The sequence below is a fragment of the Fusarium solani genome (genome assembly GCF_023522795.1).
Source record: "Fusarium solani strain SB1 chromosome Unknown bctg00000000, whole genome shotgun sequence".
In the NCBI taxonomy this organism is placed as follows: Eukaryota; Fungi; Ascomycota; class Sordariomycetes; order Hypocreales; family Nectriaceae; genus Fusarium; species Fusarium solani.
Window position 1 is genome coordinate 2,283,665 of NW_027072157.1, and position 27,713 is coordinate 2,311,377.

The 27,713-nt window shown below is 53.4% G+C and overlaps 8 protein-coding genes across 8 annotated transcripts; 5 read left to right on the forward strand and 3 right to left on the reverse strand.

Moving 5' to 3' along the window:
- Positions 1-219: 219 nt before the first annotated feature.
- MRS44_000714 (uncharacterized protein) lies at positions 220-2,773 on the forward strand (the record flags this gene model as incomplete). The annotated part of the gene is made up of 3 exons (XM_065624167.1): positions 220-303; positions 353-2,473; positions 2,525-2,773. The coding sequence occupies 3 exons, from the start codon at positions 220-222 to the stop codon at positions 2,771-2,773; spliced, it is 2,454 nt and encodes an 817-aa protein (XP_065479879.1).
- Positions 2,774-3,433: 660 nt separating this feature from the next.
- Positions 3,434-4,876, reverse strand: MRS44_000715 (uncharacterized protein; the record flags this gene model as incomplete). Its single annotated transcript, XM_046280678.2, has 2 exons — positions 3,434-3,914; positions 3,972-4,876. The coding sequence occupies 2 exons, from the start codon at positions 4,874-4,876 to the stop codon at positions 3,434-3,436; spliced, it is 1,386 nt and encodes a 461-aa protein (XP_046138610.2).
- A 575-nt stretch (positions 4,877-5,451) lies between these two features.
- MRS44_000716 (uncharacterized protein) lies at positions 5,452-7,609 on the forward strand (the record flags this gene model as incomplete). The annotated part of the gene is made up of 9 exons (XM_065624168.1): positions 5,452-5,510; positions 5,564-6,137; positions 6,190-6,234; positions 6,307-6,337; positions 6,412-6,655; positions 6,704-6,806; positions 6,854-6,954; positions 7,003-7,225; positions 7,277-7,609. 9 exons carry the CDS (start codon positions 5,452-5,454, stop codon positions 7,607-7,609), a joined length of 1,713 nt encoding a protein of 570 aa, XP_065479880.1.
- A 376-nt stretch (positions 7,610-7,985) lies between these two features.
- On the reverse strand, positions 7,986-9,537 carry MRS44_000717 (uncharacterized protein; the record flags this gene model as incomplete). Its single annotated transcript, XM_046274972.2, has 2 exons — positions 7,986-8,493; positions 8,546-9,537. The coding sequence occupies 2 exons, from the start codon at positions 9,535-9,537 to the stop codon at positions 7,986-7,988; spliced, it is 1,500 nt and encodes a 499-aa protein (XP_046138612.1).
- A 4,446-nt stretch (positions 9,538-13,983) lies between these two features.
- On the forward strand, positions 13,984-14,885 carry MRS44_000718 (uncharacterized protein; the record flags this gene model as incomplete). The annotated part of the gene is made up of 2 exons (XM_046274973.2): positions 13,984-14,215; positions 14,269-14,885. 2 exons carry the CDS (start codon positions 13,984-13,986, stop codon positions 14,883-14,885), a joined length of 849 nt encoding a protein of 282 aa, XP_046138613.1.
- Positions 14,886-16,625: 1,740 nt separating this feature from the next.
- MRS44_000719 (uncharacterized protein) lies at positions 16,626-18,286 on the reverse strand (the record flags this gene model as incomplete). The annotated part of the gene is made up of 3 exons (XM_046267478.2): positions 16,626-17,646; positions 17,713-18,081; positions 18,135-18,286. 3 exons carry the CDS (start codon positions 18,284-18,286, stop codon positions 16,626-16,628), a joined length of 1,542 nt encoding a protein of 513 aa, XP_046138614.1.
- A 2,365-nt stretch (positions 18,287-20,651) lies between these two features.
- Positions 20,652-21,791, forward strand: MRS44_000720 (uncharacterized protein; the record flags this gene model as incomplete). The annotated part of the gene is made up of 3 exons (XM_046267479.2): positions 20,652-20,854; positions 20,928-21,660; positions 21,708-21,791. 3 exons carry the CDS (start codon positions 20,652-20,654, stop codon positions 21,789-21,791), a joined length of 1,020 nt encoding a protein of 339 aa, XP_046138615.1.
- A 2,511-nt stretch (positions 21,792-24,302) lies between these two features.
- MRS44_000721 (uncharacterized protein) lies at positions 24,303-27,096 on the forward strand (the record flags this gene model as incomplete). The annotated part of the gene is made up of 2 exons (XM_046267480.2): positions 24,303-25,046; positions 25,096-27,096. The coding sequence occupies 2 exons, from the start codon at positions 24,303-24,305 to the stop codon at positions 27,094-27,096; spliced, it is 2,745 nt and encodes a 914-aa protein (XP_046138616.2).
- Between the last annotated feature and the right edge of the window lie 617 nt (positions 27,097-27,713).

The following is a 27,713-nucleotide window of genomic DNA, read 5'->3' on the forward strand; positions in this document are numbered from 1 at the left end:
ACCCTTTGAAGTCTTCAATATTCGTCCCTTTTGATTGGTAATTGACTCCTTGGGCAGCAGCCCTCGACAAGATGAAGTCGTACTTAAAGGCCGTGGGATGCGTCCCAAAGATGCAACTCTCACCACCAGACTCAGCATCTTCTCTTACACTCTCACAACAGCCTCACCCTCTCACTGGCTGCTCTTTTCCTATTTTCATCTTGATACACAGTCTGCAGCATGCTTCTGCCCACATTCATCGGCGCCGCTGGCCTTTTGGCTACGGCTGTCGAGGCCGCTCCACGGGGTACTTGGTTCCACAAGGTATGGGCTTTGCAGATTTAAGGATTGACATGTTCTGACAATGATACAGCTTCGACGAGATGATCAAGGATCGCAGGGCTCTACAGCAAGAATGGCTGCTCGATCTGATTCTCAGGCTCCCTACTATGCAAACGCCTACAGCCAGCCCGACGTCCAAACTCCTGGCGCCAAGTACGCCTCTCCTGACACATACACCAAGACCGACTCCCAATATGCTGCTCCCAAGAACACATCCACTTCGACCGTCAACTCCAAGACTCTCAAGTCGGATATTGAGTGCCCTACCGGCGGTGTCTACGTCTCAACTACGACTCTCGACCTGACTGTCACCGTCACTGCCTCGTCAAACATGTCTTACACCATCTGCCGTGACTGCACCCAGACTGTCACCCGCAACGGCACTGTTTACCTGCCTGGCGGCAAGTATGTCTCTACGCTATCATACGACAAGGAGACCAATGCTGCGTACCCGATTGCTGAGACCACCAACCGCGGCGGCGAGTATAACACTGGCTCTCCTTACCATCCCATCAACGCGACCTATCTCCCACCCAAGACAAAGGATGCCGAAGACCCTGATGAGACTGAGTCTTGCTCGGATGATTTCCCTTACATGAACTCGACCATCGCTGCTCCTATGTACACTACGCCCGTTGACAAACACATCTCCGCGAGTGGTTACCAGTCTGCCATCTACAACACTCCCAGCGGCTACAAGTCTGATGCTCCCGTTTACACCAAGCCAGCCTATGTCAAGCCCGTGTACCCTGAGCCTGGACACAGCAACTCTTCGATCGAGACTCCGGCTTACACCAAGCCTGTGTATACAAAGCCCGTCTACCCACGCCCTTCTGGTTCTGGCAACTCTACCATCCTGCCCCCGGTTTATACTAAGCCTTCTTATCCCGACCCGTCTGGCAACTCAAGCATCGTGCCCACTGTCTATACCCCACCGGTCTACACCAAGCCAGCTTACACCAAACCTGTGATCCCTGGCAACTCGTCGGCTACTCCTCCCATCTACACAAAGTCTGCCGATCCCTCCGTGTACACGCCTCCTGTCTACACTAAGCCGGTGTACCCCGAGACTCCGGTTCCTGGCAACTCTTCGACGGTCTCTACCAAGTCTGCTGACCCGACTGTTTACACACCTCCCGTTTATACCAAGCCGGTGTACCCTCATCCTGTGACTTCTGGTAACTCCTCTACCGGCGAGGCTCCTGTTTACACACCACCCGCCAACACCAAGCCCGTCTACTCGAATCCCGTGGTCCCTGGCAACTCTTCCACAGTCTCTCCTGTGTTTACCACTCCTGTTGATCCGTCAGTGTATACACCTCCCGCCTACACTAAGCCAGCTTACTCGGAGCCCATCATTCCTGGAAACTCTTCCACCAGCGAAGATCCCATCTACACTCCCCCAGTCAACACCAAGCCAGCTTACCCCGGGTCTGTTCTTTCCAGCAGCTCGTCTACCAACGAGGGTCCCGTTTACACACCCGTCAACACCAGACCTGCTTACTCTGATCCTGTCGCTTCTGGAAACTCTTCAATGACCCCTCCGGTCTACACCAAGCCGATTGAGACTCCCGTCTACTCAAAGCCTGTCACCACGAAGCCTGTTAATACGCCTGTTTACTCGCCCCCGATTTACACCAAGCCGGTCTTCCCAAGCGAGTCTTCTGATGCTTATCCACTTCCTTCCCCTCCTAGCAACTCGACAATTCCTCCTGTGCTCCCCGTCTCTTCAAGCGATTCGTCGTCTGCTGTCGACCCGACCTTCACTCCTGAAGCTTCGACCTCGCAGGGTAGCTCTGCCTCTGTCTCGACTACCTTTGACTCAGCATCTACTTCGATTGAGCTAACAACACTCCCCGTGACGCCTTTCTTGACAGCCACGACTTCAATCGAGTCCTCGGCCACCGAGCCATGCATCATCGACACCTCAATGGTCCCCATCTCGTCGTCCTACCTCAACACCACCGCCACCACATCGAGCGCCCCCACAGAAACCATCTGCGAGGATGATGCTGAGAACGGTGCTCCCAAGAGCAACACTGCCTATTGTGGCGTCAATGGTAAGGCTACGGGAATGAACTTCCTCGCCGAGTTTAGCGAAGACAGCTACGGCATGCCCGTTACCCTCGAAGGCTGCTACCAGTTCTGCAAGGTAAGTCTCTATCTCTCTGGATTCCGTACCAAGTGCTAACAAATCCTTCAGCTTGACCTACCATCCACCCGCGGCTGCGAGGCCTACCGCTTCTACCACAACGGCAGCGGCGCTCCCCGCTGTGCCGTCTACGGCCTACCCGTCTACAAAGACATCCGCGAGATCGACTCGACAGTCGAAGACGTCTGGTTCGATCTCACCTGCGGCTCCCCTTCCAAGTACCAAGACGACACCAAGACCGACAACCAGTCGAGCGGGATAGGGGCATCCCTCAAGCTCGGTCTCGGCCTGAATTACTAAAACCCCCCCTACTTGATGACAAGACACGTTTCTTTTTCCTTTGTAACAGCTTCATGGGAGTCGGAGTTTTAAGGGAGGGAGGTCTTCACTTTAATACCTAATTCGAGAAGGGAAAGGGGAAGAGTGATATAGGTGTGTGGCTTTGTACGAAAGTAGTTGCTATTGCGACTGGAGAAGAGCATACATATATCCATGCGGATTCCGTGTCCCCTGATGGGACGGTTTAATATGTAATTTCTTTTTAGTTATTGTTCAAATGAAAAGCAATTGATCTGTTGAAACTTTGGCTTCAGCTTCTCGTGATGGTTTCTCTCTACTAGTCTTTTTATGTTATCGTGGGATACTCTTAAACGCCTCTTCTAGCCGGGGCAAGCACTCAGGTTGTCATATTTTCTGAAGGCCTCCCTTATGAGGATATCACAGTAGAACATGGGAGAGCAATACATATACATACACGACCTGAGTTGATGCTGCCTGTCTGTTCTCGCTATCTGATCCCACTAGCAGAGATGATCAATCGTTGGCCCAGAGCCAGCACATATCGTAAACCCATTTATCCGGGCTCTGAAAACATCAATGTCTCCCAATCTCAGAATCCATCCCATGGTTTAGCAACTTGTCCTCAACTTCCTCTCCGCCATTCGTTTCCGTAAGGTCTAACTAATCGCAGACCACATCAGCCTTGATGAGCAGCATCGAGGATTCGTAGTTCTGGCCGTCTGCGTTTCCAGCCTTGTAGAGGAAGGGCGAAATAACCATTTTGACAATGCTCTCCGAGGACAGCTCGGTTTCGTAGCCAACTGCCTCCATGATGCTTGAGTTATATCGCTGACGCTTTGAATGGTCCTGACCATGGTCTTTCCAATGAATCTGGAAGAGTGCCTTGGAACACATGAATATCTGGTCCAGCTCGACGGCACACTCGACAATGACCCTGATTTCATCGCTGACCTTCTGTGCCCTATCAGAGTTGGAGTTTTGGGCCGAGAGGAATGGCATCAGGCGTTTGGTTTCGATGTTGGCAAGGGCTCTCGCGCCTCCTGACTCACAGCCCCAGAGCTGATTGAGAATGCCTGATCCTTGAGCAAGCCATCTCGCAGCTTGTTGGCAAATCTGACGGTGCTTCTGAGCGTCTTCTGGGCTGAGGAGATCTGCCAAGATTAGCTCATATTTTAAGAAAGTCCAAGATGGGTGTCACTTGCTGATGATATTGTTCTGGATAGTCTTGAGGTCGGCCATTCCAGGGCCACCCCAGAGACGAGTACCAGCGTCAAATACTTTGTCATTGACCATTACCCACAGATAGCCTTCGAGAAGGGACTCTCGATAGTCTCGGTCTTGAATCTCTTTTCGGTATGACTGTGAGATCCAAGTCAGCCGAGCGACAGCGATCTGATCAAGACGCTGAGATGGAGGACTCTTTGCCAAAGAATGGGCCAATGTGCGAATGTTGTAACTGAGAATCTTCCACTTATCCACAACAGCATCGTCTGTTGATTTGGTAGAGTCTGCAAGGGCTCCTCCATCCGCGAGACGTCTTTGCTCGTCTCTCTCGCAGAGAGCCTTGTCGAGTTTGGTGCGAGTGACTCTGTATTTGCTACGCATCTCCTTGAACTCCTCGCCAAGTTGCTGGTTTGTTTGGTTTGCCAGGTTCAGCTGCTCCTCAAGCGTGGCAACTTTGTTCACGAGATGATGCTGAGTGAACTGTTTCGCCCAGTTTGTGAGGAACTCCATGATGTGCTGGAACCCCTCGCCGAGATTCGTAGATATGTTTTGCCCCATCGCCTCGTTCAAAACAATCCTGTCCTCTGCGTTTGCGGCACGGATTTCCTGTAGGATTTCTTGGTGCCTCTCTTGCTGAGTGTGCAAAATGTTTTCCACGGTCCAGTCGTCAGACCACTCTTGATCTTGAGGTTCGTGCTCGTGGTTGTTGCTGCCGGTTGCCAGGTCCAGCTGAGCGTGATGAGATGGGGAGGCTGCAGTACTGGTGGTGTCGCTGTCCTTTATGTTTTCGAGTTGTTCCTTTATAACATCAAAAGGACCAGATGTAGGCTCGGGTGGATAGGAGCCACCCGTGTCGTGGCACTGCGGTTTGGAGCTCATGGCCAACAGCGTCAAAGGCGATGCATGAACTCGCGCAGATCCGATGAACGCGCGTCCCTAGGGCAAATTATCTTTCAGGGCTGCTGAGTCAAAGAAGATGTAAGATGCTTTGCTGGTGAAAGCCTGAAAGATCTAAAGACCTTCTTTGGTGTTCGGACAGGGGATGACGGGTGACGGCACACGGCTGAGATGGTGTTGAGTGTGTGGAGTGTGAGTGCAGGAGAGAGGTTAGAGAAGGAGAGAAAGTCAGTGGAGAAGGTGGAAAACATGAAAGGAATTCTAAGGCTACTTGCATACCCAAGTGACTCGATCCGTTGAGCAGGCAGGTGGCAGTGATTCACTGACCGACGGGTGCATGCATGTCCTTAAGGGCACTCACCACTTCCAACTTTGTATTCACCCTCTCCATGTATCAGGTAAAAACCCTTGCTCCCGCTTCTCCCAGTTCACTCTCCATCTCTTTTCCTCCAACATTGGAAAGTTGGACAACTACTTACCAACTTACCAACTTACCAACCAACCTACCTACCGACCTACCAACCAACCACATCGACTGATCTTGGCTACGACCAAAGATGGCAGCGGATCAACCAACAGAGGATGCCATCATCATTGGCATCGATTTCGGGACGACGTAGGTTTACTCACAACACATCAGCAGGGGTGTGCTGACACTTGTTTGCTCAGATACTCGGGTGTCGCCTGGGCATACTCACGAGAACCAAATAACATTGCGATCGTGACAAGCTGGGAGGCCGAGCTAAACCACTGCTCAGACAAAGAGAAGGCGCCAACTCAGCTGTGGTACAACAGCAATAATGATGCCACCTGGGGATACTCCATCCCTGCCGACAACGACGCCTTGAAGTGGTTCAAGCTCCTCCTGCTCAAAAGATGTGATATTCCAGCCGATATCGCGACATCTGAGCCGCTCGCCAACGCTCGTCGACTGCAGGAAGCGACAGGCAAGCAGCCTGTCGAGATCATTACTTGCTTTCTCCGGAAGCTCTGGAACCATGGCATCGAGTCCATCAAGCGCAGCATCGGCGCCGAGCTGCTGAACAAGTCCAAGTTCCATGCCGTCATCACTTTGCCAGCCATCTGGCCCCCCTACGCCCAGAGGCACATGAAGCAAGCTGCAGGCCTCTCTGGCATCCTTGATGCCCGATCATGCGGCGCTACCACGCTTCGTTTCGTTTCGGAGCCTGAAGCAGCGGCTTTGGCTACGATCCAGGACCTTTCAAAGAGATCGACCATCAAGGTATTCCATCTATATCTCACTTGGGGTAAGCCGCACTGACATCCATGACTAGTCAGATGATACCATCATTGTCTGCGATGCTGGAGGCGGAACAGTCGTAAGTTTACACCCACCAACACCAAGCATGGCTTTAGGTCACCCTAACTAAGATGAATAAGGACCTCATCAGCTACAAGATCCAATCGACAGAGCCATTCATCGTCAAGGAGTGTGTCGAGGGAGATGGCAAGCGACCAAAATCTCACGATAGAGTTGGCTTGCTAACTACGAACAGGAGCCCTGTGCGGAGGGGTCTTTCTCGACGAAAACTTCCTCAACCTCATCAAGTCCAAGGTCCCCAGAGGAGCTTGGGATCAGGTCAGCAAAGCAGCGGAAAAGAGATTCCTCAATGACGGGTGGGAGCACGGCATCAAGCCGCAGTTTGCGAACCAGCAAAGAAGTTGGCTGGTCGAACTGCCAGACGCCTGCAATGACACTCCCCGGAAGCTCAAACGCCGTCGTGCATTTGAGCTCACCTCGTATGTTCACACTCTCTACATATCAAAAAGGCTAACAGAATCTCCTAGGGACGAGATCCTGTCCGTCTTTTCTCCCATTGTCGACAAGATTGTGTCGTTGGTGCGCCGCCAGTATGATGCCATCGAAAGAAAGTACTCTCAGCACCCAAAAGTCAGTTCTTCACGCATTCCCCAAGAAGTCTGGACTAACCCGTATAGCACATCGTTCTCGTCGGCGGTTTCGGTCGTTGCCGATATCTTTTTGACCGGCTGCAGGCCGAGTTTGAATCGTCAGTCCTGCAGGCTCAGGGCAGCAAACCGTGAGTGGTACTATCCAAACCAAGGAATGACTTGGCTAACAACCTTAGATGGACCGCCATCTGCCGTGGCGCTGTCGTTCACGAGCTTTCCAAGCAGAACTTTTCTGCAGACAGTAGTGTAAAGGTCGAGGCAAGGATTGCCCGCATGAGTTACGGCATCAGCCACAACTCACCCTTCGATGACCTCAAGCACCTACAGACCGACAAGTACTGGTGCGATAAGGAACGCAAGTACAAGGCCAGGAACCAAATGACGTGGTTCTTGAAAGAGGTGACCGATAAAACAAGGCACGACCGGACTTCTCACTGACATGTTTCACAGGGTGATGACATTACCAGCAGGCGTCCAGTCCGGCATTCTTTTTACCACCTCTTCTCGGAATCCGTGGGCTATGTTACGGAGGACATATACTGCTCCGCGTCCTATCCAGCTCCCTCGAGAAACGACCACACCGTTGAACGGATGTGCCAGATCAAATGGAACAGACATGTCCATCTCGAGTCGCTCCCAAAGTATACCAATCCCATCGGAGAAGTCTACCACGAGCTGAAATATACCGTCGAGATGGCATGCGAAGATGGGACTGTCGACTTCGCAGTCTACCACGATGGAGTACGAGTTGGCGCGCAAAACGTCGAGGTTGACTTTGACTGAGCCTCTCCAACCTTGGTGTATTGAGGCGAATGAACTGGACTGGTGCGCGGCAGGGCAGATTGAGGATTCTGGTATTCAGGGGAGGGGACTCATGGTTATCTTGCTTTCGGGGAACAACGAATGGCGTGCTGGATTTTTTGGATTGTGCCTGAAAACGGTGGAGACAAGTGTCTCATGGCAGCAGAGATGAGGCTTTATTGCAAGGCTCGAGCCTCAGGTCTAGGATCTCACATTCGTGAGGAGCCAGCAGTGCGAAGGAAACACGTGTAAGATGTAAAGATCAATCTAGGACAGGCACAGAAAATGTTTGGACATCTTGGTCCATCGCATGATAGATTCATTAAACGCCTTCGCTATCCATACGGGGTGTGATGGTCTAAGCCTCGGCCATGTCGACATCTTCTTGCTTCATCGGCAGCTCGTCCCTTGAGCTTTGGTCCTCTTTGACTGTTGTCCCATTGGTCACAGGAGAATCTCTGATGTGTCGATACACCCTGACTGTGTTGTCCTGGCCCCCGCTGACCATCGTCTCTTCATGAACATCCACCCAAAAGCACACGCCCGCGTGGCCCTCAACTCTCTGCAGAACATTCTTGGATACCACGTCCCAGAGCACGATGCTCCCATCCTCACTGGCCGAGGCGATAAAAGGGGCACCGTCCAAGACACCAAAACAGCCACCGACAGCAAACTTTTCATTAAGGTGGCCTTGGTACGTCTTCTTGACGCTACCGGCAACATAGTCCCACAGGCGAATGCAGTTGTCGAGGTTAAAAGCCAGGACGAAGCGGCCATTGGGGGAGAAACAGACGTTGGTTACGGCTGGGTTGTCTTCGTGAACAAGTGTACGGAGGCATTGGCCTGTTGATGTATCCCAAACACGACTATACACACATATTAGCAAGTGAAACTCATCACACGAGAGGGTGTTCTTACATCAAACCGTCTGTTGAGCAACTCACGACCAGCGTTCCGTCGCAACAAAAGTCAATACCACTAACGGGATCACTATGCGCAGGCAAACTACGCATGAGCCTACCTGCTCTCACATCCCATAGAAAAACAGCCTCATCGTAGGACCCGCTGGCAAGAATGTTGCCCTTTGGCGAGAAAGCCAGACAATGGATATAATTATGATGACCCTTCAGAGGCGCCATCTCCTGGCCAGCTTCCGTCTTTCGGGCAGTAGTCTTCGGACGACCTGTGACACGATCCCAAAGACGAATAGCCTTGTCGTCTGAGCCGCTCGCAATGGTGTTGCTATCAGGAGTCCATGCGAGACAGCTCACACCAGCCATGTGACCAAACAGTGTATCCATGTGCGCGCCCGTCGCGGCATCCCAGATCTTGACGGTGGCGTCTGCAGACGCAGAAGCGATGAAGCGCCCGTTGGGGGATATCCGGACCTGCGAGATGGGCTTGGTGTGGCCGTGGAGGACGAGGCGGGCGCGGTAGTTGGGCTTGAAGGGTTCGGGAGGAGGAGTCGGTTGCGGAGCTCGAGGTGAGAGCGAGTCCGTTCGGGAGCGTGTGGAAGATGATTGAGATCGAGAGCGTGAGCGTGAGGAGCGGGGTGATCGTGATCGGGAGACTGAGGGCGAGGAAAGGCGCGAGCGCATGCGGGAGTCGGAACGAGTGGTCGACCTGGACCGCGATCTTGACCGTGATCTTGATCTCGAGGTGCGACGGCTCTGCTCATCATAGTATTTTCGATCGGCGCCGTCATCACCGGGACTTGGACTCATAGTCCTGCTATTTCGGCGATGCTCACGGATCGAGAGCTTTCGTATCCCCTGGTGGGCAGAAGGCGAACGGCTCGCATCGACGTCCTCGCCGTCGCGTCGAGGCGCGTAAGGTGGAGATGAATCGCCATGGGTCTTGCGACGTTTGCCGCGGGGCGAATCGCCTGAACGCTCGTCGTCGGAAGCCATCGCGAATGGCAGTCCAGCCTCGTTGAATTTAGGTAGTTCCAGGCCCCAGAGGGTGGGAGGTCGTCTGGACGAGGCTGATAGCCGGAGTCAAAGAACCAATGTGGGGCACGAGGCTGAGGAGCTGAATCTGCGACCTCTAAGAGAAGAACGTGATTGGTCGGTGCCCGCGCAAGCCACTCCTGAAGATCCGGAAACTACCAGAGGTTGGGGAAGCGGAACGGCCAAATTCATTGGCCTTGCAATTTTCATGCAGAGATTCGTTCTTTGAGCCTGGCGCCAGGCTACTCATCTCCGCTGTGACACGGGAGTTGACTAGCGAAACCATTGGCTGCGGCCAGAACAGCTGAGAGACGAGTCATCAAACGACCGACCGACAGTCCTAGTTTTTCTTGCGACTCCTATAATGGAGTTGGACAAAAGATTGATTACTTTCAGCTCCTCCTGCGTGCCCCTAGCCTGGTACAATGACTGTGCTTCCATCGTAGAAAGAAGCTTCCTTAATTACCACAATTGCCGCCCTGTCTCTCAGATGGGCAGCTCGCACCATGCAGGCGGTCGGTAGTTCAGCCATGGCGCTCGGTTTGCGGCATTCCGTGCGTCGTCTACTGGTTCTTCTCCCGGTCAGCCGCCCCCCCTTTCACAGCTGCCGGGCCTCAGATCAGGTCTGTCTGTGATGGGGGAAGGTTAGGCAATCAAACTATCTATTTTTGCAGCAACGGCGCGACCGGGAAGTTTACCCCGTGAAAAATTCAACTCTGAAGGCCAATGGTCAATAGGGGGATACCGAATGCCCCCGAGTTGCACAGTCAATACAATCCAGGCTATTGATCGCGTGCCGCGCGCCATGTGGCTCTGAGGAAAGAAAGAGGACAGACAGTGGCGTTCCCTTGTTGTGCTGTGTTTCTCAGTTGTGGGCTGTTTCTGCATGTGGGCAATGGTTGCCCTTTTTCCTCTCTGCCGGTTGAAACCAGTGGCCAAATCGTCGAGACCGTACCATGTTTTGCTTTTGTTTCTGCTCCTTGTGCTTGTGTGTTCTTTTCTTAGAACCAAACCCATTCTCCCTGTTTTGACTGAAGTCGTCTGTTGTCAGTCGAGACATCCCTTGTCTGCTCTCACTCATCCTTTTTCGTGGTCGGCCCGTGGACGAGGTCGAGGTGAGACACTCTTCGGAACTGGGCTTGAGTCGTGCTCTGTCTCCGAGTGAAGGAGAGATCCTGGTCGACGTTCCGACCGTTCGTCTGGTCCATTCCGGCCTTTACCACATACCGAGAACGGGCCTTGGCTAGATGGCGCAAATCGACTTCATCGCCGTCTGACAGCTCTTGGCCAAAATCCCTCACCATTCGCTCAGGATGTTTCGAGGACGGGCCACTCAGGAGGCTTCCAGACTACTAGGCAATTCCAACTATCGCCATCAAGCATAACAGTGGCGTACTCGGAGCTGAAGCCTACTCGCGACTAGCAAGTCACAATAGGCGCGTTCCAGACGCCGCCGGGCTGGTGTAGTCTACACCTACCCAGCGCTACGGCTCAGCTGTGGCTGTTTAGGGGACGAGCCGTTTGTGGCAGAGAGGACCGTTGGATGGCGACCGGCTCGGGCATTAACGTTTAATTGGCGAATTTCCTGAATTAACCTCCCGGCCTACTTGCGGAGAAGCATCACAGGACAGGTTTGAGGAATTGCACTTTCATGCCCCGAGATGACAGCATACAGGGTCTTGGCCCTCCTATTCGCCCTTCCTTGTAAAGCGACCGAGACAATGCTGGCGAATAATGGCCGCCCACTGGCTCGGGTGGCTTTTGCCCTGATCGACGAACACATGGGGGGGCGCGTCATTGTGCCGCATTCAACCAGGCAGGGCAAGCAAGGCAAGGCAGGTCGCGTCAGAGATGTCCTAATTGCAGCAGCAGATTTCGCAGATTAGATGCGGACGATGCTGCCGGTGTCATTGGTGGAGGAAGGGCGGTAAAGAAAGGAAAGGCTGAAGGCGTCTTTGTCGGCTTGCCACAGGTAAGCGGAAGGATCTAGGGTCCTCGTCAGGGGATGGGAGAGCGCCGCAGATGAGGTGCTCCATCTGATCCATGCCCTGCTTGGGGGGCGAAGGAGCACTGGCCATGAGGGGATTACTGGCTTCGATATGGATGCTTGCTGTGTTCCATGCGAATTGCCTGTTGGCCGCGTCTTGACAGTGTGAAACTCGAATGTCGGTTATGTTCTGCAAGGCGGTGCAGCTTGTCAGCGATTTCAGATAGAGTGACTATGGGCCTGTTGGTCAGAAGTCCAAACATTCTAAGCCAACAAGAATGTTGGTCGTGTGCCCTCTGACCTTGAATACACCCTCTTGTCAAGTCAGGCTGAGCAGCCAACCCCATACAACTCTACAGAGTCGCAGTGTCCAGATGGTGCCATAGTACCCCATGATCGCACTCCAAACTTTCCGATTTGCGTTTTGCTCCTCTCGGGCATTACCCCTTTACTATTGCAAGATTGCCCCCGCTGCGAGAGAATACCGGCCTTGTAGCCGTCACGGCGCCGCCTCGCCTATTCGAAATGGCACCCCGTCCAAGTCCAAGCGAAGCGGCGACTCTGGGCGGCCGGCTGCCCAGCCGGCTGGGGTCGGTGCTAAGAAGGACAGTAAGCAGCCCTACGAGCCACAGCGGCTGGGCGAGGCCCTATTAGAGGCGTTTCTGGAGAAAGAAGGTGAAGGCCTCGAACTGGCTGTCAAATTTGTCTGCAGCCGCCTGTGTGTGACGGGGCCTGTTTGTTTGCTCCAGGAGGGCGGGCACCCGGTGCGTTGTGCTGTCAATCGAGTTGACGTAGTACAACACGAATCTATACAACGTTGGTCGAAGCAACAGACTTTGTGAGCTTGCCTTGCTGCCCGCTGATTCTCTCGGCGACTCCCACATACGGCAAGTGAGCAGGGAAGAGGTCGAGCCGGGTTTGTATGTAAGCTGCTGGCAGGCGATTGGCCTGGGGAGTTGCATCGCCCTGGACTTTTGGCTCGAGCGTTTCATGACCTGTCGGGATCTTCCATGGAAGCGTCCGTCAATGAACGGATGACTCTCTTCCCTTCGGTTCAATCAATCTGCGACTTTTGTTTCTATGCCCCGGGCTCGCATTTTACGAGCGGCATATCGCATAAGCATATTAAACCATGCAACATTAAACACTGCGCTGTGAGGCCGAGGCCCAGACCCAAGGTCTAGACGGCAGCATCTCGATAGCGTCTCCAGCGGGTAAACGGCCTACCTTCTCCCCTAAAGAGCCTGAATCCTGAGAGAAGAAGGTCTCGACAGGCGCGCCATCCATGGGACATGGATTCGGTGCAATCAGTTTGACGGAGACTGGATGGGATGGGATGCCAAGCGGGGGTCGCCGACTCTGCGCCCCCCGCGTGCGGCCAATCGCCAGACCCTCGCCCACCCAAGTTAAATTGCCCTCTGCTGCTAGACGGTATTCGAAGAAGGGCTTGCAGGGGGGGTCCCATAATAGAACCAGAGAGCATTCGGGCTCGTGGCCCGATCTCAGTCTGGGCCCGCTGCGAGACTGAGGTTCCCAGGTTCCTGCTCCTCCAAAACTCTGCGTGTGCTCCCCCTAGCCGACGAGGGGGGACCTAACTGTGATCGGTCTGGCCCGAATTGCCCGGCAGATTGGATGGATGGCTGTCGACGAGGTTCGTTGGCGCGAGAATCGAGAGCGAAAGCGACTTGCCGGTTGGTGACTCTAACTGGCGCAAGGGCATGGGGAGCAGCGCTCAGGGGGATGAGGACATGAACTAACACTGCTGCCAATTAGCTGCTGCCTGCCCTGGATGCGAGATTCAATGCCCTGCGCCGACTTTTGCTGCCCCCTGGGCTAGCTTCGTTAGCCGTTGAACACGCGCCTTCACCGACCAACCGTCCCGCAGGCTGTGTGTGGAGGAGGAAGAGAAGCGGTCGGGTACGTACCAAGCCCTGGTGAGAAGGTCGCAGGAGCTGCAAGCGCCGACGCAGGCACACACACACACAGCCAGGCACAGGCACAGGGAACAAGACCAGGGGCAGGACAGGGCAGCATCTGCGGCGTCCTGGTACCTGCTTTAGCGTCGTCCTTGGCGTCAATGGTCCGTCAAGGGTTCGCCCAACCTGGAAATTGTCTCGGGGGTACGTACCACACGCCTCGTGCCTCGTGCCTCAGGCCCCACGCCCTCACGACCGCTCACCCCCTCGAGCCTCCTCCGGCATTTATCTCTAAAAACCCCCGGCTTCATTCTCGATTTTCCTTCTCTTCTTTCTCCCTCCCAACCATCCAGCACATACCAACCAGTCACTCTTTTCGGCTTTTAGCCTACCACATTCTTTTCACCAACACTCTCGGTTGCCTTGTGCTCCCTCCAACTCCCTTCCCACCCCAGTCTTTCCCTGTTTTTATATACAGTAATTTCTAAATCAACAACCGCCAAAATGCAGTTCACCATCTCCGCTGCCGCCTTCCTGGCTTTCGCTGCCAAGGCTTTCGCCCAGACCGCCGACTTCGACCCCATCTTCAAGCCCGAGGCTTGGCAGTCCGTTGCCGCCGGCCAGAGCTTCCAGATCACCTGGGACGCTCCCGCCAAGTACGCCGGCCAGCTCGTCACCATCTCCCTGATCGGTGGTGACTCCCAGAACACCCAGGTCCCCATCAAGGACATTGCCAGTGAGTAGCAACGCGCGCGCCAATCAGAAAGCAAATAACTGACAACCAACCAGCTGGTGTCTCCAACGACGCTGAGGCTTACAACTGGGCTGTCGATGCTTCCCTCGGTGACAAGAACGTCTACGGTCTCGTCATCAAGCTGGAGAGCAACCCTGCTGTCTTCCAGTACTCCAACCCCTTCAAGATTGCCGGCTCCGACAAGCCCGCTTCCGAGAAGCCCACCAAGGCCGCCGAGCCCACCTACGAGGCCCCCGTCTACGGCGATGATGGCACCGCTACCCTCACCGCCCACTACGGCTCCAAGACTGTCTCCGTCTCCCAGGTCTACAGCGCTCCCGGTGCCCACACCACCGTCGTCGCCGTTGAGAAGACCCTGACCGTCCCTTGCAACACCACCGAGCCTGCCACCACCTTCGTCCCCATCGTCAAGACCGCCTCTGTCCCCTGCAACGGTACTGCCACTGCCACTGGCCCTGCTGCTCCTCCCGTCTACACCCACCCTTCCAACCCCCCTGCTCAGAGCAACCCCGTTCCTCCCGTCTACCCCTCCCAGCCTGCTGCTCCCCCTGCTGCTGGCACCCCCACCCCCGTTCCCGTCTCCGGTGCTGCCCGCTTCGGCGCTCCCGTCGCCGTTGTCGCCGGTCTCGTCATGGCCGCTTTCGCTCTGTAAGCGAAGCAAAACCGCGTACCAGCATCATATTTTGGTTTCTACGTGGTGTCATGACGGCATGACTGCATTTAGAGGGTTTCTTGTTACTTCTGGTATGGAGCAGTCTGGGTATCCGGCCTTTTTTGCGCACATACGTTGATTTGGTAATTCCCGAGCTTGGAAGGTATTCTGGATTGTTAATGTATTTGAGGAAAAAACTTTTTAAAACCCACTTGGGTTATTTGTCTTGATCAAGCCCTTTCTGATGTAGCTGCCGCGTGTTTCCTTGCTGCTACGTCTAATAGACATATGACCCAGCTTTGTGTGTTTACTTAGTGGTAATGCCATAATGAAATGTCACTGATGTTCTTAAACTTAATATGCCCATTATCTACAGGTTGTTTCTTGTTACATGGCTGAAAGATTTGCCGAAGGATTTCTTCGAAACAATTGGTCATGATGTTGTCTTTGTGAATTTGTTAGACTTGATCTATCGAAAGCAACTTCTAGCTGACATCTAATCTCATCTATTGTCAGGCTGACAATAACCAGTCTAAGATCCTGCTCCCATCCAGCCTCTACCCAGCATTCCCTTGTCACGCAACCGTACCAGTCATCTGTCAAAGAATCCTTTCCGAAGCCGCAATCGAGCAACGCCAACACCCAGCGCCACGACTCAAGATGAGACCCCACACTGGAATGGAATGCCCCAGCATTTGCGATGCCCGTTTCATCGTGCCCGGGAGTGGCGCCGCAGCGTGGGCTTGCGGCCGTCCCGCCGCGCACTGGAATGCTCCCGTTTCCCAGGATTTCCCGCCAACTGAATGATGATCCAGAGTCGCAGCACCTCGTACCGAGAGATGGACAGTTGAATAAGCTTCAAACTTTATGCTGTGATTAATAACTTGCCTCGGTTGTGAAATTAGCAAGGGATATAGCTGTGCCTAGTGTATACCTCAGTCGTTGGTTAGAGTTTGGATATTTTGATGAGGACTCTACGTTGTACGAGTTTCACACCAAGAATCGGCAAGGATCTTCACCTGTCACCACTTTTTTTGCTTTGGAGCGTTTATCCCTTGTTCAGCGGGCAAGCACTAAAGAAACCGGGCTCCCTATGCCCTTGGCTTGATGTAATGGGTGGTTGAACAAGCTCAAGGGTGGTGATCAAATTGTCTAATCCTGCGGTGAAATGTCGAGAACAAAGACACATACGATTGCGTACGCAAAAAGTCTCAGATTCGTCGTCGGGTTTCACAGCGTTCTTCTGCCCTTGAAATGAAAAGAGACAAACAAAACCTGGAAAATTCGCCGCGCTTTGTGCACGCCCCCCCTTGGGCGCGTGCTTGATCGGCAGGGGCACCTCATCTTGTCTCATTCTGCACGTCATTGTCTCGGCGACCGACAACAAGACTCGATCGGCGGCTGTCACGTCAATGAATGACGAGCTGTCAAGGAAACCTTGAAGTCGAGTGAGATCGTCGGTCAGTAGTTGCTTCTGCACGTGTGTCCCTAGGATCGAGGGAGTAATTATATTGAAATGACAAGGGGTGGGCAGCGAGATGGAAAGTTCCATGTTGAATAGCTTTCGACAGTAAAACACTAACTTTGTCGTCGGATGCGACAGGATATCCTAGCCATAACCATAACCCATACTCCAGCTCCATCTGCCCATTTTTCTATCTTGGCGCATCTCGTGGCACCTCGTCCATTAAACACCCTAGAGACCCTAACAGGTACTGTGTCTATACCCACAACTCCATATCAGTGACCGCCAACCTGTCCCTTGGGCAGGGGAGGGATCCAGCACACCGCAAGGTTGAGCGCAATGTGAATGATGCCAATGACCCAGAAGCCCATCGCAAAGTCCTTGCCCTGGTTCATGAAGCGGAAGATGATGGCAAAGATGACGCCGCCGAGGTTGCCGCCGCCGCCCGTGAGTCCGGACAGGATACCGTTGGCGAAGGGGTGGACGTGCGGCACAAGCGCAAAGTTGGCTCCGTTGCCCGCCTCGTGGAAGACCGACATGAGCACGATGAGGCCGACAAAGGTGCCCACGGTGCCGCCGTTGGACTCGGCCGGGTTCACTCGGCCGATGAGGATGAGCAGAGCGCCGGTCAACAGACCGCAAACCGTGATCCATCCCTTCTTGAGCCAAAGGTTACGTCCAAACTTGTTGTACAGGATATCGGCAATCACACCACCGAGGGGTCGGTTGACAAAGTTGAGGAATCCAAAGATGGCAGCGTAGTTGCTCGCCTTGGTCTGATCCAGGTGCGGGAAGTTCTTCTTCAGGTACGCGCTCAGCACAGCATTGATGGCAAGCTCGCCGCCGAAGGAGCAAGCGTAGGTAGCAACGTGAAAGAAGGTCTGGGGAGAGTAAAGAACGGGAAGCGCCTCCTTGAGGCTGGGCTTGACCACAATCTCGCCCTGCGCAATCTCCATGGCCTCGTTGCGTGTAATCGAATGCTCGTGGTCACCAACCTTGACGTCCTTTTCGCAGCCAGGGCTGTTCTCCTCGTCCGATCCTGAGCGATCCGGTGTACCCACTGGTGTAACATCGCCAGAAGTAGAAACACCATGTGCTTCCATGTTCTTGCGGATCTGCTGGGCCTGGTCGTCCCAGTCTCCCATGGGACTGTCGGGGCACAGCAGGAGCATGCCCACACCGCAGACAATCAAGCAGATCAGAGGAACAATGAACGTCACTCTCCAAGCCTTGGAGGGGGTCAGGCCTTGGTGAGCAACCAAAGAGTCGAAGACGGCAGGCATGATGAAATAGGTGCTAGATTCCCAGTTAGTATTTCATGTTCTGCCATCGTTGTCTTGTGAAGGTATAGGGTTGGCTTACATTCCACCACCAGCATTTCCCCATCCACCAGCCAAAGCATTCGCGGTGCCGACAACGTTCTTGTCGAAGAAACCGGTGCACCAAACCTGGCAAGGCACAAAGGTTGCGCCCAGAATACCGATAAAGAATCGAGAGATGTAGAGGCCAGTTGCGTTCTTGACAAGGGGTGCAAGGCCGATAGGGAAGCAACCGAGAAGGATCAAGTAAGCAAAAACTCGTCGTGGTCCAAACTGATCGCATAGTGGTCCCGTAATGAATCGGAGGAAGAACGTAGCCGATAGCGAGACGATGTTGGAGTTGGCGATTTGAGCAGGCGTAAGGTGGAGGTCCTTCTTGATAGTGACAGTCAAGAGGGGAGGGAACGTGTACCTAGAGTCAAGTCAATACACCACAGTCAAGCAAGTCCCGTTCAAATAACTCACCATGCCCAGAAAGCGAGCATGAAACCCATCCAGGAGAAGAAGAAAACACGGCCATAGATGTTGACGGGGTTGAGTACTGGCACACTTCGAGCTTTCCGGCTGATGGGGTTGACCTCAGGGGCCTTCCACATATGGGCGATTTGAAAACCCATGATGAACGGGCTTGTCGTTGAACTCAAAGAGACCTCAAGATATCTCGTTGACTCTTGTGGAAGCGATCGAATAGTAGAGGGAGGATCGAGAGTCTATGGCGACTGTGTTGTTGTTTGCTGGTGTCGAGCCTGTTGATCTTGTTTAAGAAGGATGATACCCAGCACATATATACAAGAACAATTCAGTCCTCTTCAAGAACCAAAATGTAGGGCAATCTAGGAAATTGCATCTCCGGATCTCCTATGAATGTCCTGCAAGTTTCAAGTCGATAATGCGCCTCTATCTGTGTTTGTGAAGTTTCACCGAGGGCACAGGTGAGAACAGACGTGATGCTCCGGAGCCCGGAGATGCTTGAACCAGATTCCTGCCCACGGTTCCGTGCTGATCCGATAACGACGGGAGTGACGACGGGGGTTAGAGCGGGCCGTCTTGGTGGGAGTGACAGAGCCTCCGGGGCTACAACAACTGTCCCCTGAGCCGGACAAGGGACTAGCCTCTGCAGCGGCCACCTAGAACCCGTGTACAGCTGGTTAGGAGTGACGCCTATCGGTTGCTGAAGCTTGTGTAGTCTAGTTTTTCAACAGACTATCTGGTTACCCTTATACAGCGAGCGAGCTGTCTTTTGAAACCCTGGTCCAGTAACGATAGGGGATCACTCCTCAGAATAGGGTCAATCCACATATGAAGCTTCCCTGCAAATGATGATTATGCAACTTCCAGGTCCCGCGTCTCAAGAGGTGCAATTCCAAGGATTCGTTCCTGCGTGGGCATGGCAAAGATAAGGCCTGCACCACAAGCAGGCTATGAGGCGGCCATATGCCGACGGTACTGGCCTGACCGACACCACTAGGTGCGGCTCAAGCTCCCCATCTATGATAAGCAGATCGTGCAGAGACAAATAATCATGCTACCATTGGTCCAGGGTCCTGACGTAACGCGGTAACGGGCAACGAAAGACGGTGATAAGAACCAGGCTGGCGCGATCCTGGGGGCGCTGCGACGGTGTCTGGCCGATGTATGGCTAGTGTCCAACAGTTGAGAGATAAGGCCGTGGTGGTGTTAAAAAGATGGTTTGTGAATCTCCGCGGAGTAAACTGTGGCGGGGTAGGGGCAATATATAGGTAGGAGGCGATAAAGGGCGACAAGGCGCTAGCCAATAGTCCTATCTCGTTGCGGCCGTCGAAAGGTGGTGTCGTTGTGTCAAACAGAGTTGGATCCCGGACAGGCGGGAGAGTTATCATCGATCCCCGGTAATCGGATCGTTGAATCTGACCTTTGGCGGAAAGCTCAATGGTTAAGGAGAGTTCGTTGGCCGGCAATCGCTGCCCCTGGACGGGCGCAGAGGTCCCTGTTGCGCCAAACCACGTGCCTAGCGCGTCTTGGAACTGTGAGAGAAAAAGGCTGAACCTCCCAGTTAGCAAGCCATCAAGAGAAGCACTCGCTTCTTCAATCTAGTCAATTCAGTTTCCCTGGCTGCGTGGAATGCTCAAGACCTGACAAGACTTTTGTCTGGCGACTAGCCAAACCCAAACATCCACCAAAAAGCATACGACGACTCGGCAAAATGCTGCGATAGGCTGCCACCTTCAAACTTGAAACTGGTTCACGGTTGAGCGCCAAAAACCCAAATTCCCTTTCTGGTCCCTTGGGAATTCCTGTCGGTTCTGGAAGCAATGGAGCGTCGATGAAGCTGGCCCTGTGTTTGTCGCAGGACGCTTGGCGCGTTGCTTAGGCCTCGTAATCTTCAAAGGAATGAGGCTCGAATAGTCCAAAATTTCGCTTGACTCGCGGCGAATCCATGTTGCTCGCCCTAGATAGCTTGGCGAGTGCAGTGTCTTTCCAGTCTTCCTCAGTCGAGATTCTCCTTCAAGAAGCAAAGACATGATGCATGGTTGAAATGATCATGGAAACTTGAAGCACCTAGAAAGCTTCACTTGCGGCGATGCCTCTCGGCGCTAAACCGGAGACGGTAAGAGGGGCAACTCGGGCTCTGAGTGGAGGGAAGGAGGGGTCTGAATTTTTTCTGCGATAATTCCTCGAAATGCCCCTCCATGATCGGACTCTCTCTTGGTGGGGTCCGAGAATTATTGTTTCTCTCTTCTTCAATTTTCCATCTTTGGAGTAACTGATCCAAGCCGTGTCCCCAAGGTATGAGACTCTTTGCTGATCTCTTGGTCTCTTTCCCCTCATCACGTGCGTCGCACTGACGTAGGCTCCTCGTCAGAAGCGTAACAACCAGCTCTCAACGAGAACAGTGGGGTTCTTCAGTGTGACGCATCGTGAGTGAGAGGCGTCTTGTCCTCAAGATTCAAACTGACACTTACCTCTAGATATAATACCATTTCTGAGACTCACTTAGTCGCAATGGCTGCCCCTGAAGTTCCCAAGACCTGTAAGGTCATCACCGCCGACACCATCGCCAAGGGACTCCTCACCGAGGTCAAGGAGACGCTGGCCAAGGTTCAAGGTTCCAACCCCGGCGAGCCTACGCTTGCTGCGTTCCTCGCCAATGGTGATCCCGCCGCCGTCAAGTACGCCGAGTGGTCCAAGAAGACGTGTGAAGAGAAGTGAGATTTTCCTGCGGACTGTCGCCTGTCTGTCGGGTGATGCCCCTGGGCTTGGCGCTGATGTATAGCATAGCGGCTTCAAGTTCGACCTCCGAACGGTTGACAAGGAGCTCCTCGAGGAGGAGATCATGAAGGCCAACGATGACGAGAGCATCGACGGCATGATCGTCTACTACCCCATCTTCCCCCAGAACCCTACCCACGACAAGTACGTCCAGGAGACTGTCGAGCTCGGCAAGGACGTTGAGGGTCTTCGACACAAGCACATTCACAACATGTACCACAACATTCGATTCCTAGATGCCCCCGAGAACCGCAAGAAGTCGATTCTCCCCTGCACTCCTCTTGCCGTTGTCAAGATCCTCGAGTACCTGCAGATCTACAACCCCATCCTGGCCTCGGGCAACCGACTTTTCGGAAAGACCATCACCGTCATCAACCGATCAGAGGTCAACGGCCGTCCCCTTGCCGCTCTTCTCGCCAACGACGGTGCTACCGTTTACTCTGTGGATGTCACTGGCGTTCAACTCTTCACCCGAGGACAGGGTATCAAGAAGCCCCGCCACCAGGTCGAGGACAAGGAGGGCTGGGGATTGAAGGACTGCCTTCCTCTGAGCGACGTCGTTATCGGCGGTGTCCCCGTCGAGTCTTTCAAGGTCCCTACCGAGCTCATTCGTGATGGTGCTGTTTGCATCAACTTTTCCTCGTATAGGAACTTTGACGGCCCCGCCATCAAGGAGAAGGCCTCGATCTATGTGCCCTCCGTTGGAAAGGTCACTATTGCTATTCTGTTGAGAAACCTGGTGGTAAGACATGGTGATCCCCCATAACCATATGGATGCTGACCGGCTAGCGCCTCATCGCCAACCGACCCTCCAAGGATGAGTCGGACAAGAAGAACATCGAGGCCCGAGCCGAGGCCTTTGCTGACGACTAGATATCGTCTCTGGATGCTTGAAATTCACGATTGGAGGAGCTTTGAGAGATGATACCTGCGATTGCTTTGGGTTAGACCATGGAAAAGTAGAATGTTTTGGGACTTGAAACTTTGAGATAACAAAAACAAAGGAAAATGCTTTTATTTATTCGGGAGTCACACTAGATATGGGATAAATCAGAAAAGTTGGGAGAATGGTACGACATGAGACTTTGTTCAACACAATCAATGGGTTGAGATGCGGCCGCTGTGATGACGCCCTGCCTCAGTATCATGTACAGCCAGTGAGACAACCGAGCTCATGGAGGGAATCTTGCGATTAGCCATGAAGAAATTCTGAAAATACCAGTGAGACATGGCAAAATCGCAGTTGGGTTTTAATTACTCGACTCATGAGCAATTCGCCATGACAATCCATCTATGAGATCTCATGATCGCTGACAGGTCCCATGCTCGAAGCGTTATCGAGATAGCTTATCCCGATAATACCTGTGTTTGTATTACATTTCAAACTGATAAATGACAGTTGCAGCTTCGAAAAGCCAAGCCGACTCCCATTGACTCTCAGCGGTTCGTCAAACACGACGAGTTGTCTCATCTGGACTCCTCCAATATTCGCCGCCCACCATCATGACCCAGTTCGGCAGTCATTGGCCCCGCAGAGTTGCAGTTGAGGCTGCATCTGGAATACGGGGGATTGGACAATGGTGATGAGATTGAAAAGGTGAGAGCGTGCCACGTTGGCACATTTCGCCCTGCGCATCTCATCACTTGGTGTTGGGAGCGAAATATTCACCCTGTCGCACTGGGTCTGTCGTGACGCTAAGAGCCCGAGTCGGCTACTGAACGGTACATCTTCACCACAACCATCTCAAGTCCATGAGAACCATCAACAACCATCAAAAAGGGTAGACAGACACATGCCTCGAACCTCGGTGGTCCATTTTCGTCCAGTGTCGTCCCAGGAGAGCGGTGAACCGTCGGGAACGATGGGGAACCCCTTTCTCCCACGCGTCCTTGCGTCCTTGGTGCTTGGCCCATGATCCTTGTCCATGATGGAATGGAAATTAACTGGTGCAACATCTCCATATGCTACCAGCCATCCATGGTACCGGAGCATACCCAATTGGAAAAAGGGCCAGCGGCTACTGTACCTACCTCTTTGGTGACGACGGATAATGGTTCTATTATCGGACTCGGTTCGCATCTAGGGCGGCCATCCCTTTTTCTTGTGATGATAGATTAGGTGCAATGTGTGTCGCACGGAGCAGATCTCAGAGTAGCACCCATCGCGAGTCCTCATAAGGCTTCCGACGCGAAAACTCGTGCTTGATTTCCCACTGCGACCTCATTAATATTACTTCTGTTTCAATTCCACATAACAAAAGCCACCAATCAAGGCCAAAGGGACGCGCTAACAAGAGCCAGGTGTCCATCCATCCGTCTGGTCTCGAAAGAAGCAGCGAAACAAAGCGGGCTCCCCCGTGTTTCCCGTTTCACATGGGCTACGGGACCTGCGATCCATTTCAATTCCACGCTGAAGGTCCCCTAATTAGAAGTCCCCCAACGTTCCATCCGTTAGTCCCTGGAGGGGGCTTGACGCCGCCGCAATCTGAGGCTTCATTCCATCCATTCCACAGCCAGCTTTTCCTCATCAGTTCCCGTTCCCGTTGCACCACCCCTGACCAGCGCCATCGAAGCTTTTTCTCGAGTCTCGGCTAAAGCCAGCGCTTCTCTCGCCTACCTCTTGCGAAAGCAAGCCATCCATCTGAGAGGTCCTTAGGCCTTGTCTTTGACGCAGACACACACGCGCGCGCGGGGGAAGAAGGGATCCATCCATTGGATTGAAGCTGCATAATCGCTTGCCCGTCCGAGCTGAAAGCTCCATGCCGGGAGTTGCCAATTGGTACGTACCTACCTACCCTCACGGACGTACCGTACCGTACATCACCATCACATCTCCAGTTTTTTGCTACTTCGACATCCATCTTCCTCCCCTTGGCTTTTCAAGCCTGTTCTTAGACATGCCAAATTGGCCTCTCGCTGACTGCATCCTTCGTTACTAGAACGCCTTCTTCGATCCAGTCTCTTGCTCCGCGCTGCTTCTTTCTTTCGTCTCTACTCACCTGTCGCTCGCTCCCCATCACCTCATGCTTCTTTTCTTTGTCAGATCGACATCCTGACTTCCACCCGCCGCCGCTTCTAGCTTTTGCGCCACGGTGCCATCTATCGACTAACCGGACGTCACCCAAGACAACACCTCCAATACTATCGAATCACGGAAGCGCCCAGCTGCCGACAAGCAAAAAGAGAACAAAGCCTTCTGCAAGTCAACCTGCGTGCGTCGCCGACTTGAGGCCGGCTGTCCAGTTCTGACTTGGCACCGTGTCCTGAATCCCTCCCGACGGCTTGATCGACGCGCCTACAGAGATAAAACTCTCACCGATCAAAACATTCAACAAAGGAGTTATCTGGTCCAGCCCCTTATTCGAGATATAACGTCGAACCACAATGGCAACGCAGGCCATGCAAGCTCACGGTCGCGATGTCCGCCATGGAAAATCAGGCTCTGGCTCGTCCCTGAATTACGGGCCGGTGCCTGGATCGCCTACTCTGACGAACCCCGATATGATCTTGCCCGATTACGATTGCGATGAGTCCCTCGATGATCGCTCCCAGTCTCCCATTTTGATGTGGAACAATGGCCGAACAAACGACATGCGCTATCACCTCCCTCCATCGCAAAACCCCTTTGTCGCCGGGCCCATGAACATGACCCCCTCAACACCTATCATCTACGGAAATGGAACTATGCTGTCGGATATCGGCGAGGTGACCGAGGTTGAGAGCGTTGTTGGAAGGGGACAGCGCCGCCCTTCATCACACCTGTCCGACGATGACCCTACCATGACTATGCCACCTTCGTCCACAATGGGCGTGTCGCGCATCAAGACGAGGTCGCAAATCTTGTCGCGCGAAAGAAGGTCATCGCTCGAATCCAACTCCACAGTCACATCTCAAGGCCACGGTGCCCCCTTTGCCGACTTTGACGATTCCGTCAGTGTTGACGATATTAATTTCCAGGGCGACGATGAGGAGAGCATGGCTTCCTCATATGTCGAGGGAACCCCTGCGCCGGAGCCCAGGACCGCTCGTGTTCCCCGTACACAGGCGGTCGGCGAGGAGCGGTATTCCACCAGCTCTCTTAGTGATAGAGCAGAGCAGATCCTAGCCAACGCGAAGCAAAGATTAACAGTAGGGTCTGCGCCTTGGAGATTAGGAGGCTGTGCTAATGATATTATAGACAATGGAAGGAAACCTATCGAGAGCGAGAAGCTCGCTTTACTACTCTCCCATGTCTGACGGCTCAACGCCATCTCCGCCGATCGTCCGACCTGCGACATCCCTCCAAGACTCCACCGATCCTTTAGGAATGGGTCACTCGAGAATGCAAAGTGACATCAGTTTACAAGACGACTTTGGCGGCTCTGGATACCCTCAGCGATCTGCTAGTGCCTTGGGAGCTGCAGGAGGCTACCGCCAACCTTTGACTTCGTCCAGAAGCGCTGATGCACTGGGGGGATATGGCGGTTCAACGTACAAAACTCCTCTATATGCTCTGGATACGACACTGGAAGCCCCGAGCGAGGATGAAGATGGTTTCAATGGCAACAGGCATCGGGAAAGCGTTCAAAGTTTCAACATGCAAAGCCCAACGTTCGGCTCATTTGTTGACAAGGATATAACCCGATCAGCGTCAGTTGCGCAAGTTCGCGACTTGAAAGATCAGATGAAGGATCTGAGAGGCAAAATCTCGAGTCTGAAAGAACAAGCACGAGCCGATAGTCTAAAACGCCGCAGTCTACAGAGCCTCCGGACACCCAGCCCATTTACTCACGCGAGGTGGGACCAAGGATTCCTTGAGCCTCGGAGGGTCAAGGGTGCTGGACCTGAGACAGTGCCCTGGCAGGCTCCTTGGAACACTGATCCGGCTAACAACGACGCGGATGCCAAGGACACGCCTAATCAGGAGGTAGAAGAAGTCAACAAACCGGAAGAAAAGGCGCCAAGTGTCAAATATGAGGACACTCCCGAAGCTAATCTTGAGGAAGCGCAAGTTGAGGAAAGAACGACGCCTGTACCAGATCCTGAACGTGTCTTCAAGGACGAGCCAAAGTCGAATGGCGTTGATGAGGTCGATAATAAGGGCGAGGACTGGGAAGGCAACCTGGAGGAAGTACGAGCAGAAGAGGATGAGGAAGTACAGCCCGATCTGCAATACAGTCCGCAGGACAATGTGCCGGATAGTGCGCCGGATAACGTGCCGGACAATGTGGACGAGGATGTGGAAGGCGATCTACAAAACTATCCTCAAGGCGAACAAGAGGACGAAGAGGGCGAGTTTGTGGACTATGAGAGCGAGAGCGGCGAATCCCTATACCACGATACCTTGCAGCACCCTGTCTCGCACGAGGATCGCGAGGATGCATTCGATTATGAGCACTTCTTTCTTCACTCAGCAATGGGGACCATCAGCCAGCAGCGACTAGGACGACGAGGGAGCTGGGGCAGCGTGAGCTCAGAAGATTCGGTGGAGACCACACGGGGTCCTTTGCCTGACCTTGACCGAAGGACAAGCATCGACACGATATCTTCATTCGATACCTTTGCGACGGCAACCGAGGGACGCGCAAGCCGCACTTCGACAATTGACGATACGACTGAGACTATTCTGGAAACGCCTGAAGACTCGGATGGACCTCCTACTTCCAAGCGTACCACGTTCGGGGGCTTCCAGTTTCCGCACAATAGCACCCACAGCTCCAGGAATAACTCTGTTGACTTCCATCAACCTCATGGTCGACGCAACACGGTGGTTCACCGACCGACTAATAGTGTAGTCGCTTCGTCTAATCATCGACCGTCTGTTTCATCGTTCGAGTCGACAGGGACCAATAGGAGCTTCCCTCTTGTCAACAAGTCCAAGGCTACTACCGGGGTCTTGACGCCGACGGACAGTACCCCTGGCGGGTCTCCGGATCCAGAACTGAAGCAAATCTCGGAGACGCTTATGAACGGAGCAACTAATTTGGGGGGCACGGGCAGTGGGCAGAGCAGCGGAAGGTCTTCTGCAGTACAGGGGCTGGCAAAGGAAGATGGGATCCTGGTAGAAAGGCTCGTGGCCAGCCTCGGCAAATGCGTCCTAGGATTGACGGAAGCATCAAGGGCCAGCTCAGAGGCTCGAATGTACCGGAGGAGGATTGATGCAGCACGGCGCATACTAGAAGGGCTAGAGGATTGTTGATGTAGGGATACGGCCTCAAACTTGGGATGGACAAGGTTAGATGGGGGGGTGGCTTTGGTGTAGGTCTGGGTCGGCGCTTTGCATGGCGGACAACCTACATATGGTGCTCTAGTTTGGAGCAAACGGAGTTGAGAGCTGTCTTGGATTAGATCAGGTTCGCGTTCGATACCCTTCAGTCTAGCGAATCATCTTTACTTGAGTTGTTGCATGCAGTTGTGCTTTGTCGTTGTTTGTGTGTGGTGACGGTGACAATTAATTATCCGCCAGAGGGGGGAATCCACTGTTTGTCGAGTCAATTGATGTATTGTTGGTAAGTTCTCATCAGCACCGGTTATTCTAGCTGCTAGAGGGCGGGTTTGGGTTGGGACAAAGAGCAGCCAAGCCCCAGCAACGTTAATGGTGTTGCGCAAACACAGAGATCTCGAGCATGAGGTACCTTTCATCAGTCACCGACTTAAACAATAGCAGTTGTTCGCACGACGCACACAACAGGCCGCCTACTACCTAGTTATTAAATCCGAAACGGGTTAACGATAACAGAGCTGCTGTCTTGTAGTCTATCTATTGTCAAGGATCGACCATGTCTTCTCAAGCGGAGAGAAATGCGTCGCTCCTAG